The 16099-nt window shown below is 42.3% G+C and overlaps 1 protein-coding gene across 17 annotated transcripts in view; it reads right to left on the reverse strand.

Annotated features, from left to right (window-relative positions):
- The window catches only part of MAGI1 (membrane associated guanylate kinase, WW and PDZ domain containing 1), an 869123-nt gene that overhangs the window by 122994 nt on the left and 730030 nt on the right, over window positions 1-16099 (reverse strand). For all 17 annotated transcript variants that reach the window (XM_068253813.1, XM_068253811.1, XM_068253812.1 and 14 more), the window contains one exon: window positions 13384-14004. In XM_068253813.1, coding sequence (XP_068109914.1) covers window positions 13384-14004 — 621 coding nt within the window. The remainder of the gene's footprint in view (window positions 1-13383; window positions 14005-16099) is intronic.

Below are 16099 nucleotides of genomic sequence, written 5' to 3' on the forward strand. Positions count from 1 at the left end.
GTCCAGTTATCAAAGCGGATCTGAACTCTGCTCTAAAAGATACAAAACAGCATAATAACCATTAAAACAAAAACATTTGTTTGTTACAGCTGATACAAATCCTAAAATAAATCTACACGGTTAATACTTCCTGATTCATCGAAGCAGACATATTGTTGACTGCCAGGGCAGTCATGTGACATAGGGGAGAGATCAAATTACAACTTGTAATTAGACACAAATAAGGGGGAAATAGACAGGCTAAACTCTCTAAATACATAGAGTGCATTTTTTTGTTTTCCTTCTGTCCTGTGCAAAAGTTCAGGTCCACTTTAAGGGAAAAATCAGGCGGGGGGAACTTTTTCTAAGCTGTAGGCATATACTGAGAAATCTAAGGGCTCAAAGTGATAAAAAAACAGGTATTCAAACTCTTTCTCAATGCAATAAAAAGTGTTTATTAATGCGATGTCACAGCTGGAAAGACTTCTTGTCATTTCCCTTACAGACAACAGCTGTCCCCGAGAAAGGAAGTGAGGCAGAATCTCACTAACTGTGACACAAAAAGCCATAAAACCCCATAAGAAGCTAATTCCAGACTGTACAAAACATAAGAAAACACATGGGGTGCAATTCTATTTTAACAGCCGATTTAACTGGCTGTTACTGCCAGTTATCAAAGCACATGTTGGCATCTGGCAGATTGTGATGGGGCCTTGCGTCTGAAATCTTGTACTTGTTTCTATGTTCCCAGCCTAAAAGCAGTTTTGCTATTCTTCTAACTGACAAAAGCGGTGCAGAAACCTCTGTGTGAAAGTTTGCTTCCTCCTCCTTTAAGCCCTGAAACACTTTCACAGCAGCAAGCCAAATACATCACCTTTAATATAAGACTAATACTGTATCCTGCACTCTTACAACTCATAAATTAGACAACGGTTTCCTGGCCCAATCATGTTAGGTCAGGTCAGGTGAGAGTAATGTATGTTACAGGTCAGTCATTTGCAGCAGACCACATTCATAGGAACAGAAGTCGGCCACTTTGGATTTCCTCAGTCCTAGCAGGCAGCACAGTGTCGGAAAGACTAGTTTAAAAAAAAATAAAGTGTGGCACTGCTTTATTTATTGGTAGATTACGCACTTCATCAATACAGACAGACATTGGTTATTAGGAATCCAAAATACCACTACAGCATGGGAAAGGTGGGTGCTAGGTGGGACATGCCTGACGGCCGTTTCGCGTGACGAAAGTGCAAAGTTGCTGTTGTGCATAACAGACGTCAGGCGTCTTACTTACCACACACCTTTCGCAGTGGTATGTATTTTTGTATTCATAATAATGGATGGTCGTTTATATTGATGAAAGACAATCTACCAACACATAGTTGAAGCAATGTAAGGCCTGGGACCCACTAGAAAGCACAAAGCGCTATTGCAATCGCTTGCGATTTGTGATAGCATTTTGCAAGCGATTCTGGGAGTGATTTCCCTGCTCCTATACAATTCATTAGAATGGTAACGCTCCCAAAATGCTGCATGTCCTGGGAATGAGATTTCCTTAATCGCTATCGCTCTGGTGTAATCGGTCCCATACATTTACATTGGCAGACCCTTTAAGGAAATCGCTATCAAAGTAATCCCTAAACGCTCAAGTGGGTTCCAGCCCTTAGACTTTCCACTCTATGAAAAGTTGATTGCTGCACACTGTCGCCATATTGCAATTGCAGCGTAATCCTTGGGAATCCGAGCCTCTTCTATGACCCTGAGAGGTAGTGCCGACATATACTGTCTCACTTTGAAAACCTATCGCTATAGCACTCTTGTCATATAGTGCTACAGTTCCAAATTAAATTCCCACCTGAGACATTATCTGCATGGAGTTGAGTAAGTTTTGCCCACGTTTGTATGGGCTTCCTCTCTGCATTTCAGTCTCCTTCCTCATCCCAAAAATATTCTTGTACAATGGCTTCACTCCACATCTCATCAGAAATTTCCAACTATATTCTCTTTTGGGTGCCAGATGCTGAATGATCATTGGCACTCCGATAAAGTACATTAATTGGCCACCAGGATTTGGTTAACTTATTGTTAAATATCAGTGTCCAAATAATATACTGTAGCCGAGCGCTGCCATCCACTTCAAACATCTGGAAGCAAAGCCGAAAAAAAGGAAAAAAGGCAAGTATCTGCTAGTGTTAGAGGCTGGGATAAGGTACTATTTTAGAAGGGGTAGAGGATAAGGTTAAGGGATGTTGGGGGTTAGGGTCAGGCATCAAATAATTGCTTAATGTCCCTCCAACTCCCATGTGAGCCTCCAGGACTTATCAAGAGTGGCTGCAACTCTCTGGAACTCACTTTCACCACCCATCAGGCTTGCCCTCTCTTTCAACATTTTCAATTAAGCCCTCAAAATGCACCAACTTAGAAATCACCTACCCCCAATCAATGCCATAGCTCGCTCTGCTGAGCACCTATTATGCAACCCGTACCTATAGTGTCCTACCCTCTCTGGTAGGGTCCTCGATTCTAGTGTATCTAACTTGATCATACACCCCCTTCATCAGGCACCCTTCCTGAAGACTGACTGGGGCTTGAACAAGTGGTCTCTAAGACTTAAAAACTCAGTTGCATGATCTAGTACCTTGTTGTCTATCTCCCTAGTAATATGTTTTTTATGCTTTAAAAATAATAAATGTTGTTAACCATTTCTCAACCACAGGGTTTTTCACCTAAAAACCACAGCAATTTTCACATTTAAGGGAGGCAAGGGTTAATGGGCTTAATGGGGGTATAATTTATTAACCTCACTGATGCTGATCACTCACTAATGCTGTGTTAGTTATCTGAGATCCTCTCACGAGTGATCTCAGTAACTGTAACAGCATAGTGACTGATACAATGTTTACACACATTCTGCATGAATGAGCACTGTCATTGGCTTTGTGAACACATGTTCACATCAGCCAATCACGGACCAGCGGGTGCCCGACGCGTATGCACATCCGCGTGCGATCGCGCACAGCAGGAAAATAAACAGGAGTTGCCTATCTACGCCCCTGTGACTCAGGTGAATTTTAAAGGGGCGTAGATAAGCGTGGCAGAGGTTGTTAAGTGGTTAAGGAAGGTGTTTATATTAGTAGACAGGCATCAAAAAGAACATAATGTAAGCAGAAGGAGTTTACAGTGTGGGCGAGGTTAGATGTAGGTGTTAGGAAAAAGAAGGGTACTGTAACCAGTGGACAGGGAGAACTTTGAAAAAACCCCACCTAAAGTGCCATTGCAAAGCCCATAGTAGAGCATCAGTAACAGCACTTTTTACCAATATTTTAATTACCAGCTTCAACAGATGAGAGCCATCAGCCTATAACCAAGGTATAAATACATTGGGGTGTATTCCTTAAACAGTGTTGAGCAGACTAACGTGTGTAAAATCTTACGCATGATGAGTAGAGGGTAATTCCTTGCATGTAATGCATTGCCTTTGCTCTACTCATCATGATAAGGCTGGATCCACACTTTATCAGTTTTCTGCATTCGTTTTTCTGCACAAGCTTTGCATCACTGTGGATTGCTCTCCTGCATGTGAAAAACGCATTCAAGTATGAACAAACCCATTGATTAGCATTAGTTAGAGACTACCCAGCAAACTCATGGTGAACCAGAACTCATTATACAGTCTGTATGCATGTTAGATTATTGTGGCTCTGTACAATTAACCAGCTGACAAATCACTGCATTCCAGCGGTTCTGAAGGTGTGGCTAGCTTACAGGGACAGCAAAGGATAATTTGCATATTCTGCAGTGATGCATCATGGGAGACATCATATGCTGACTCCAACCTGAATTATTGCAAACACCTTGTGTTTTAAGAAGGCAAACTTTTGTATTGATTAACATTGATTCTCAGTTTTCCTGTGCAGAAAATGTACAGAAAAACTGATGAGTGTGGGCAGGGCCTTAAAATGTATGCATGCAATTCTTCTTAGTGCAGTTTAGTGAATATACCCCATTACGGGTAAAGGGTTTTAGTTTTTTAAATGAACCTTGGTATTAGAACAGTGTATAGGTAAATGTTATTCCAAGACTCGGAGGCTTCCTCTACAGTCATTTAGACTAAACCAATTACCGTAGTTACAAATATTCAGTTTCAGTACAGTCAATATTTAAATGACCGGTAATAATGTGAAAAGCATTCTACGCCAACCTGCCAAATAGCACAACATCCGAGAAAACGGAAAGCTTGCATTTATTCTCACCATTTAATTAAGCTGGATGTGAGGTCACGGGCAGTTCTCTTGGCACATATGCAGCTATGATGTCCAGAGACCTCTGCCCGCACTATGTAAAGGGCCATAAGCTCATTCACTTCATCACGTGACAACAAAAAGAGGCAAAACAACTGGATGGCTAAAAACTGCACTTAAATTATGAATGTAAGAGAAAGATTAAATATAGAACATCTGAACGTGCCATCCTATGGTTTAATGGTACTCAGTGGGGAGTCCATTCAATCAGAGGCGGGACAAGGTCCTCCAGCACCCAAGGCTGAGACACCAAACACCTTAATCTCTAGTTATCTGGCTAGAAATCACACTGCCATGTATTCCCTTTTCTTATTTCTCTTTGCTTGGAACACAGTAGGGGAATGATAGCTGAGTGAGTTGTGTGCCCCCTCCTAAACTGCGCTCTGAGGCTGGTTAGTATGCATGACTATTCAATAACCAAGAGGTCAGATAAAAAAAATATGAAAAAAGACCCCCCCCCCCCCCCCCCAAGAAAATGCTGGCTCTGGTCTTACATATGTAAGACAACAGCTAGGTAGTCCACAAGGCCTTTAGTTTGAAGAGAGGAATTAATTGGACTACAAAGGTCTCCTTATGTCTGCAGTAACAGAGCCAGTTGCTTCTATAGTTACAAAAACTGGGTAATTGCCCCAGGCCTCTCCTCCTAATGCCATTTACTGGGAGGGTGGGGTCAGATTAATTTTACCCAGGGGCCCATTGCAATAAAGCATATACTGTATTCCCCTGTAAGATCATCCTACTAACAGTCAATAGTGATGGTGGGGATGTCTGGCTGTCATAGGGCAAGGGAAACGTGCCATTAGTGCCACTGCACCACAAAGCTCCCAACTCACTCAATTTTCTTGGTCAGGAATCCATTCAAAAGCCATTTCAAAAGCCAGCTTGAGGTTCTTCTCAGAGACTGCTGTTTGTGCCCTGTCCTATCTCATGCTAGAAATGAATGCGACACAGAATCATAGAACAGTCCGACTCACAGAGTCTCCTGTTCACTCTTTCAGCTCTGCTGCTTCAAGAGCAAAGTTAGAAAAAAAATTGATTTTTAGCTGCAGAAGCCACTGCGTGACAACATTTGGGTTATTTGCATGCAGTTACAAGATGCTGTAGGTAGATCTGTTCTGGAAGTTGGACTTCAAATCCAAACTAAAAACTTTCCTTCACTTGACCTTACTTACAGTGGAGGAAATAATCATTTGACCCCTCACTGATTTTGTAAGTTTGTCCAATGACAAAGAAATGAAAAGTCTCAGAACAGTATCATTTCAATGGTAGGTTTATTTTAACAGTGGCAGATAGCACATCAAAAGGAAAATCGAAAAAATAACCTTAAATAAAAGATAGCAACTGATTTGCATTTCATTGAGTGAAATACGTTTTTGAACCCTCTAATAATAAAAGACTTAATACTTAGTGGAAAAACCCTTGTTTGCAAGCACAGAGGTCAAACGTTTCTTGTAATTGATGACCAAGTTTGCACACATTTTAGGAGGAATGTTGGTCCACTCCTCTTTGCAGATCATCTCTAAATCCCTAAGGTTTCGAGGCTGTCTCTGTGCAACTCTGAGCTTGAGCTCCCTCCATAGGTTTTCTATTGGATTAAGGTCCGGAGACTGACTAGGCCACTCCATGACCTTAATGTGCTTCTTCTTGAGCCACTCCTTTGTTGCGTTTGCTGTATGTTTTGGGTCATTGTCGTGCTGGAACACCCGTCCACGACCCATTTTCAGTTTCCTGGCAGAGGGAAGGAGGTTGTCGTTCAGGATTTCACGATACATGGCTCCGTCCATTTTCCTGTTAATGCGATTAAGTTGTCCTGTGCCCTTAGCAGAAAAACACCCCCAAAGCAAAATGTTTCCACCCCCATGCTTGACGGTGGGGACGGTGTTTTGGGGGTCATAGGCAGCATTTTTCTTCCTCCAAACACAGCGAGTTGAGTTAATGCCAAAGAGCTCTATTTTGGTCACATCAGACCACAGCACCTTCTCCCAGTCACTCACAGAATCATTCAGGTGTTCATTGGCAAACTTCAGACGGGCCTGCACATGTGCCTTCTTGAGCAGGGGGACCTTGCGAGCCCTGCAGGATTTTAATCCATTGCGTGTAATGTGTTTCCAATGGTTTTCTTGGTGACTGTGGTCCCTGCTAATTTGAGGTCATTCACTAACTCCTCCCGTGTAGTTCTAGGATGCTTTTTCACCTTTCTCAGAACCATTGACACCCCCACGAGGTGAGATCTTGCGTGGAACCCCAGAGCGAGGTCGATTGATGGTCATTTTGTGCTCCTTCCATTTTCGAACAATCGCACCAACAGTTGTCACCTTCTCTCCCAGCTTCTTGCTAATGGTTTTGTAGCCGACTCCAGCCTTGTGCAGGTCTACAATTTTGTCTCTGACATCCTTGGACAGCTCTTTGGTCTTTCCCATATTGGAGAGTTTGGAGTCTGCTTGATTGATTGATTCTGTGGTCAGGTGTCTTTTATACAGGTGACTAGTTAAGACAGGTGTCCTTAATGAGGGTGACTAGTTGAGCAGAAGTGTCTAACCACTCTGTGGGAGCCAGAACTCTTAATGGTTGGTAGGGGTTAAAAAACGTATTTCACTCAATGAAATGCAAATCAGTTGCTATCTTTTATTTAAGGTTATTTTTTCGATTTTCCTTTTGATGTGCTATCTGCCACTGTTAAAATAAACCTACCATTGAAATGATACTGTTCTGAGACTTTTCATTTCTTTGTCATTGGACAAACTTACAAAATCAGTGAGGGGTCAAATAATTATTTCCTCCACTGTATGTAATGTTCTACACAAATAAAGAGACCGAACAAATAACTTTTAGATTACACTTTTCTCCTGGTGAACTCAAAGTGCATGAGCTGCAACCCCCAGGGCACGCTTAGTAGGCAGAAGTAGTGTTAGGGAGTCCAGCCCAAGGTCTCCTTACTGAACAGGAAGAGCTAAGATTCAAAACTAGGTCACTTGTGTCAGAGACAGAGCACTTAACCATTATACCATACAGTCACATAAATAACATTGCTTGTTAATGCACGCTACCATCTGAATAATGTGCAATGTCTATCATGGTGGCTGCCATTCTGCTTTCTACAAATTCTGAAAATGACATCTTCAAAGCTCCGGATTCTAAATAGCAGTTAACACCTTTTACAGACACTAAATGGTTATTTTTGCACAGTAAAGCCACATCTCTCCCTGTCATGGACTGATGAGGATCTGAAAGTCCAAAGCAGGCTGTATATGCATGTTGGGTTGATGTGAAACTTATAAACTATATAGGCACAATATACACCAGCGGTTCTGGATGGGAGTCTGGCTTCAAGGGTATGAAGAGATGATTTGCATATTCAGAGTGATGCATCATGGGAAACCACAGTTGCAGAATTATCTCAAATACCTTCTGTGTTAAGAAGGCAAATTATACTAAGCAAAGTTAAGCAGGCAAATTATACTATCAATCATCACTCTCTACAAACAATAGGCATGTGTGGGTGTGGAACTGTATTTGTGAGGGGAACTCATCCACAGCTTTTGTGCTCAAGAGTTTGAGTACGCTTTAAAATGGACCTGAACTCTTGCACAGGACAGAAGAAAAACAGAGAAATGCACCGTGTTGTATGTAAAGAGTTTATCCTATCTAATTCCCCCTAATCTGTGACGAATCCGGAGTGTAATGTGATCTCAGCTCTGTCAGCTGGCTGCCTCAGCAGAGCAGCTGATTTGTAAACACAGGCTGTTAAGTATGTCTCCTTCCATGAAAGTAAAAAGAGACACTGCAGATGTATTGCAGGATTTGTATCGGCTGTAACAAACAAAATGTTTTTCTTTAAATGTTATTATGCTGATGCTTATCTTTAAGAGCAGAGAGGAAGTTCTGAGTTTAGGTCCCCTTTAAGGATTAAAAACTATTCGCTTTAACCTGTACTTCACATTTTCAGCTTATTGATCCTTTAACCCAGCATCAGTGTGCACAAGCACAGATCAGCAGAATGCAGGCTGTTAACTGTGCTTTCATTTTATGCAAGATGTTCTGTTCTTAGCAGGAAATGAATGGATTTACAGTAAGAAGATAAAATGTCTGACCCGAGCCTGGTCAACTGCCGAAATGTTTAATTGGCTCCAGGCGGACGGAGAGTCTTAATTCCCTGTACGGTATTAAGAGTCCAATGTCTTTTGCCACCCACTGTGACATCAGTTTAAAGAAAACTCAGATTTCCTTTGACCTAGTTACTCTGGCTGAGTGTTTTCTGCAAAAATCTGGATGCTGAATTATGAAAACTGGAACGGAGACACTGGCAGCTGCTGCTCTGGAACCTTTTGCCCGTCTAGATTTTTTCCAGTCACAGAGATGGGATGGTTCAGCTTTCATTGCGCCAGAATAAAATCGAACGGTCTGTTATTGCATGTAATTGTTTTTTCCCTGTTGCTGTATCAAACTGTCTGCAGGCAGGAGTTGTGTTATGTTGGTATGTCTAACCATTGCTTGTGAATGCAGCAGGTCAGAGAAACCACCCTCTGGCATGACTGGATATCTCATGTGAATGAGTTTACCAATTCCCATTGTGAAAAGGTGCTTTGTTGCTCCTGTCCCTCCCAGGGGTGCACAGATAAGTGAAATGTCACTTAGCTTAGTGTGCTATGGCTCTTCCTATTCAGTAAGCCAGCATCTATTTAGTAAGCAGTCCTTGGGCAAGTGCATTCAGTATCATCACAGGCAATTTCAGTGCAGGGTCAACCCAAAAAATGGTCCACCTTGCTCCTGCACAAACTCCCAGCCCGGCTAATTACTTTTACCCCTCCGAGTTGTAGCGGCGGGTGTGTGTGTGTGTGTGTGTGTGTGTGTGTGGGGGGGGGGGGGGCAGGTTGGTTTACTGGTGTTGGGGGAAACACATAATTCGGGCACCAGCTATTGCCAGTGGCCAAATTACCCTTTTTTTATTGCCAATTTGTAAGGCGCACAGCTGAAACGCTGGGTGCTCAAATCGGCCACGCAGTGCTGCCGCCAAAACAATCAGTGCAGCGCTGCACTGAAATCAACTGTCTTGCCTCGGGCAAGACTCCCTAACACTGCAGGGTGGCCTACTGAGCACTTCCTTAGTGGCTGCAGCTCTCAAGCGCTTTGAGTCTGGCAGGAGAAAAGCGCTATACAAATGTTAGAATTATTATTATTACAGTGGGGACATTCGTCAAAAACATTGCACACTACTTTCAAAACTAGGAAGCGGTTTTGTGACCACTATTCTAGGATTAAGAGGTATTTGGATTACATTAATATTTTCAGACAGGCGCTGTTTATCTTGGGGGGGGGGGGGGTTGCAGATGTACAAATCTATTTGGATGCTACCCATATACTCTCAAGCTGTATATGGACAATAGAATTGATAGGTTATGAAATCTATTTTGTAGCAATAGACATAAGAAATGTAGCTTATTGCTGAAGTCATCAAGAAATACGAGAAGCCAGCGAGGGACTCAACCCTCCAGACAACGTCTATTACTGCAATACTGATCATTTCCTCCCACAATAAACATTTTATAGTGTGAGGACTACAGGGGCTGACATTTTAATTCCCTTTAATAGCTGTCAGACTGATATTTTAGGAAAACATCGAGTTAAACAATACCTTTTATTAGCTAGCTAAATATATTGCACCTTGACTGACAAAGACACGAGCTGTCAAAAAAACCCTTTAATTATTCAGTTAGTCAATAAAAGGTGTAATTTAACATTTAATTTTCCAGCTTCTACCAGTGGCTAGCACACTGATCATACTGCCAGGCTGTCATCCTGCCGTTTAGCAGTTCCTAAGACACAGGGATGAGCAAGAATACCGTATTTTTCGGACTATAAGACGCAATTTTTCTCCTCCAAAAGTGGGGGAGAGAAGTCACTGCATCTTATAGTCCGAATACTACATTTTCAGACTTGCGTCTCAGTCTGCGTCTCAGTCTCAGATACCGTACATACAGCCCCACAGCTCAATATCTGTGTTCCAGTGTCCTGTATGCCCCCTATCTAGCCTCTCCCTTCTATCCCCGATGTCCTCCTAATCCGTCCGTGTCGTCCAGTGTTTGAGTACATACTTATAGCTGAGCTATGTTGCCGTGTCCTCTGTGCCCCCCATTGCTTATTCAATGGTCGCGATGTCCTCCTCCATCCCCGTGTTCGCCAGCATTTTAGACACAAACTAGCAGCCGCACAGTTCCCGACATTAACGCCACAGCTTTGCCGAGCTATGAGCCAATCTGCTCCATTTACTGAGGTTTACTGCTCCATTCAAAGCGGCACCTGATAGTCCCAAGGGCGGGAGCACAGCCCATTATTGGGGCCAATCACTGCACTCCCTCAGTAGCAGGGGCGTAGCAATAGGGGGTGCAGAGGTAGCGACCGCACCGGGGCCCTTGGGCCAGAGGGGCCCCGAAGGGTCCACCCTCTATCACAGTATTAGCTCTCTATTGGTCATGTGCTGGTAATAATCACTTCTATAGATGGTTTGAATAGTAGTAATCCTTAACACACTGTTCCCAATCCCCTTCTTGCACCTCTGACACTGTGGTTGTCCTTGGCAAGTTTTGGTGCGGTGTATCAATTGCTATGTATAAAGTTCTTGGGGGGGCCCCATGTAAAACCTGCACCAGGGCCCACAGCTCCTTAGCTACGCCACTGCTCAGTAGCAGGGAGTGTACTGATTGGCCCCACTGATGGAGCTGTTGTCCCGCCGATAGATCAGCAAAGCTGTGCTGTGACTTTTAAATGGAGGGAGCTGTGCAGCTGCCAGTTTGAATCTGGTACGCTGGCTGACACATGGAATGGCGAAGGAGGACATTGGCCGGCAATAGAAGGGAAATAAAAGATGGGGGACACGAAGGACTCGGAACAGCTACAAATATGTATTAAAATGCACTGGCTGGCACAGGGAAAGGAGGAGGACATCAGCAATAGAAGGGGAATAAAAGATGGGGACACAGAAACTGAGGGATTAATATGCCCAGCAGATGAGTGACAGGGGACATGGAGGACACAGGGGAATACAGGGATTGAGATACCCAGCTACCAGTACAGTATGCATCTAACTCACTGGTGGACATGAGGGTGGACATGGGGATAGAGGAAGGGGACATGGGGATAGAAATGAGATGAAGGATAGAGGACAAAGGGATAGAGATGCAAGACTGCAAGTATTTACTTAACACACTAGAGGACATGGTGAGGGTAGAAGGGACATGAGGGATAGAGGACACAGAGGACGCAGGCAATACACAGGAGTAGAAGACACAGAGGAAACAGGACATAGGGGGATGGAGGACAGGAACAGAGGGACAGAGGAAGGGGGAAAGAGGACACAGAGACACCAGGGGACCTAGGAGGACACAGGAGGTTCAAGGAAGGCACAAAGGGGCACATAATAATTGGGGGGAGAAGGTCCATAAGACGCCCCTGCACTACGGACACAACAGGTCTAGTAAATTATTTTTTCCCTTGGTTTTTGTCCTCTAGTCCGAAAAATACGGTACCTCTGGTAGTCTTGCAAGAATTTCCTTGAACTTCGGGTGGTTCTTCATATTTTAGCCCAAACTGTTTTGCAAATTGCATTTAACTCAAGAGCACTAACCTTAACGGCAAAGCCCCCATAATTGCTTTATCCACTACATTTGCTGGGCGTTAAAGAGAACAGTGTGAAATGGGGAAAAGACAGTTTTAGAGAAAACGGGGTTGGGAGGGGGGATTCCATGCTGTCCATTTTCTTAAAATATATAAAATGTAGATTTTTGATGCATCTCTAATGCAGATAAGAATAAGCACCACAGCTCTTCCATTTATCTATTACAATGAATTAGTGCTTCTGCTTTATTAGAATTGACAGACACAGCTATTTTCTGTATGTAGTAAATATTTGACTTGATAAGTTGCTGGATGGACCGGTTTTTGATATTCCCCAAGTTGCTTGGTTACTAAGGGAAGCATTTCAAGAAGGTTTAACTCTAGTCAGACAACTGACAGTTTAAAAGACAACAGTAGTGGTGGATCGTTCTAGAACAAACTGCTTGAAATTTTGTGACATTTTCCTCAATTCACAAAGCAGTTTAGACTAGTCTACTGATGGTTTTAGTCTACTGATGGTTTGGTGTAAATCATACACATCAAATGGGAATTCACTGATAAATTACGGAATGTTTTAGACCTGTTTTTAGACCTGGTCTAAAACACTCAGTAATTACAGAATTCACAAAGGCAAACAAGGAGTACCCACGCCCACTTTTTCTAACAGAGATTAAAACAGCTGATTCCTGTCGGTAAAGTACTTCTGTGAGGCATTTTAGAGGTGAGGATGGAAGTTAATTATGCAGTAGTTTAATTGTATCCAGAGGAAAAGGATGGCAGTCATAGCTACTTGTATCTTTAGATCTCGTACGGTAATTAGACCTAATCACAGACTGTTTTAGACCAGATCTAAAAAACAGGTCTAAAATATTTGTTAATTATTAGTGAATTCACTTTTGATGCAATTGATTGCTGGTTTGCACCAAACCATCAGTAGACTTAAGCCCCATCTACACCATACAATTTTTTGTCCGATTCGCTTCAATCCAACTAGTCCGATCGGGATTTGATTCGACTCAATTAAATTTGCCATTGCAAAACAATGGCAAATTAAATCGAATCCCAATCGTACATGTTGGATTGAATTGAATCAATAAATCGAACAAAAAAATTGTATGGTGTAGATGGGGCTTAAAACCATCAGTAGACTAGTCTAAACTGCTTAGTGAATTGAGGCCATTGGGACAGCTGGGTTGAAGACAACTAAGTGCATGAATTAACCAAAACTCCTGCAATGATGGAGAGCGATTAAGGGGCTGCCAAGACTGTATTTAAAAGTTTAAGCCGATTATAAGCAAAGCAAAGGAATTTAAAGTAAACTGAAACAGTTATCGAATATAACTTAGAAAATATGATATAGTACATGAAGGAGGTATTCTCTAAACAAGTAGAAAACCATTTTAGTTGTAGATACATACATAAACGTAGACCATGTAAATAGTCAACAACATGACAAACACAAAGTCCCCACCGAAAATTATTTATAAAAACGTACCTCCTCTTTGAACCAGCAATGTGACCTCACTTCCTTTTGGACATTCAATGAGTAAATCCACAACTTGATTATGAGTAAGAGTCTGCACATTCTTCTTGTTCACCTCAACAATAAGATCTCCTTCTTTTAGGCCACGGCACCGGGGACTGTCTACAATCTGTTTCACTCTCTGTCCACCACCGCCGGGACTGTCGGCAATGGTGAAGCCAAACCCCATTGGTCCTTTCACTATGTGCACTGTGATGAGTTCAGGTTGTGTTGCTATAGAAGAGGCCAAAGAGACAGTGTCATTAGGGTAACCATGGGAACCGTTTGTAGATATGTCCGCAGGGCTGCTAGGCCTCTGCTCTTTTAAGGTGTTGGCCTTCTTGGTTTTACTACTGTTGCTGGACGGTGAATCATAAGTCTCTTGTCCATTGACAATGATGGGGTCCTTGTCCAGAATGGCCACCGATGTCACTAGACTTGTGTTGGGATCATCAGGATCAAAAGGAAGCGGGTAACCTCGACACAGTTCAAGGTCAACACTTTCACCAATAGGTATTGACTGGAAGATCTTTACAACTTGAGCATGTGTATATCCGAGCACGCAGGTTTCATTCACACTCACAATGACATCACCTATGGAAGAAAAAGATGAATATGTAGTAAATGTTCGTCCTGTAAGTCATCAACAGAAAATAAATAAATGTAAATACATTTCTTCAGGGTTACTTTAAAAAGAACTCTTCCCACCAGCACTTGTGACATTTGATAGCATGAGTGGGCAATAGCAAGAGCAGATGCCATTGTTATCTACACTTCCAGTTAGCAGCTTCTAGATGGTCTACTTAAATAATTGTCCATTAACTCCTAAAGAGAGGTAGATGCATATACCGGTACTCATCTTCCCTATGAAGACAAATGGTGGTGGGTGGGGAATTCCTTTAAAGTAGGATAATAGATTTCAACATGGGAAGTTTAACCAGCAGCCCATAAATATCAATTTATGAGCTCCACTAGTATTAAGTAAAATACTGTACATCAAATTGTTATTACTGTGCATTAAACTGTTGGTAGAGACATCTATTCCATTCGGTTTCCTATTCCTAGACTCCTTCCTAATTGGATGACTCAATAGCTTATCACCGATTTTTGGAACCCGATTCCTAGTATTGATATTAGTCTGGAAAGTCATGTCAAACACTACACCTTTAACCGTTGGAACAGCATCTTTTCTATGGATTCTAGCCTGGTCAATGCCGATGTCCTCCCACTATCATCTTGAAATGAGTGCAGTGTAGTACAGAGTAAAACTAGCGGACAGAACCTTCATGTGACACAGGCAACTAGAGCTCTGTCATATGACCAACATCACCATAAACGAAATACGCACCCCCAGACAAACCAAACTTCACAACTTGACAAATTGACAATTTTGTCTATACAGGTCACCTAGCACAAGCTTTGCCGAACACGTATACAGATCAGTTTTAATCATCGCTGATTACCACAATCATCTATAGGAAACAACTTCATTTTCTGAAAATGTCAATCCGTAGACTCTCTGGTTGCATTCCTTTCCTGACTTTAACAATTGTTTGAAGATTGTAAAAATTGCCTGCAGTGGCCTTTATCATATGGAAAAAACCTTCAATGGATGACTTAAAGTACGGGTTACTGATGCATGATTATAGAGTACGCTATTGTATTTTCTGAGCTGCTGTCTGAAAGTAGTGGCTTTGTTAAATGTCAGAGTAAGCATATATTTTTCTTCTGATGAAAAGCAACAAATAATGATCTAGCTCTCTGCAGCCCAAACTGTACTCTTAATGTGCAGATCAGCTTGCACAGCCTGTACCTACAGCTCAAACTGCTTTCTCCATGAATAAATAAGGTGTCCTTTAGTATTAGTAAAAGGCATTATTTTGATTAAAAACAGATCCCGTTCTTATCTTAAATAAACATCCGAGAATGTAGACCTCCTATAGGGAGCTTAAACTTCAAATGAACCAGAGACGAAGCACCCTCATGTATTTTACCATATACATCAGTGGGAACATTATAGAAAACACCTACCCTGCTCTCTGTTTCATTCTTCACTGCTCAGCCTGCTTGTTATCAGCCCTGATAAAATCCCCGACTGAGCATTCAGTCTGGCTTTGCTCAGGAATCATTATAGCCGAGTCTGTCTTCTCTGATGTCTTTTCAAGCCCAAGCCTGCCCCCCTTCTGGCTCTTCTATAATGACTCAGCTATAATGATTGCTGAGCAAAGCCAGACTGAATGCTCAGTCAGGGATTTTATCAGGGATGCTAACAAGCAGGCTGAGCAGTGAAGAATGAAACAGAGCAGGGCAGGTGTTTTCTCTAAAGGTACATACACTCGTCTGATTTTTCCCAAACGACCGGTCGTTGGGACATCAAATCGGGCGTGTACAAACAATCGTTCGGCTGATGGTTCACTTTAAGAACTGGTCATGTGATGAAGCCTACCAGTAGCAGGAGTAAAGTAAATGGTTTGATGTCACCAGAATTGCAGTCAGAACATACAGAATGCTCATTTTAATCAGACAGCTCCTGTCCGGAACGTATCTGTACCAACGGACGCATGTGAATGGATCCATAGGTTGACATTGAATCCATTCACATCCATTCCATTTGTACAGTATACGTTCCGGAAAAAAACCCAAATGTGAACCGGGCCAAAACCTGAAGTCAAAATGAAAGTCTTCACAT

The sequence above is a fragment of the Hyperolius riggenbachi genome, chromosome 9 (assembly GCF_040937935.1).
Source record: "Hyperolius riggenbachi isolate aHypRig1 chromosome 9, aHypRig1.pri, whole genome shotgun sequence".
Classification (NCBI taxonomy): Eukaryota; Metazoa; Chordata; class Amphibia; order Anura; family Hyperoliidae; genus Hyperolius; species Hyperolius riggenbachi.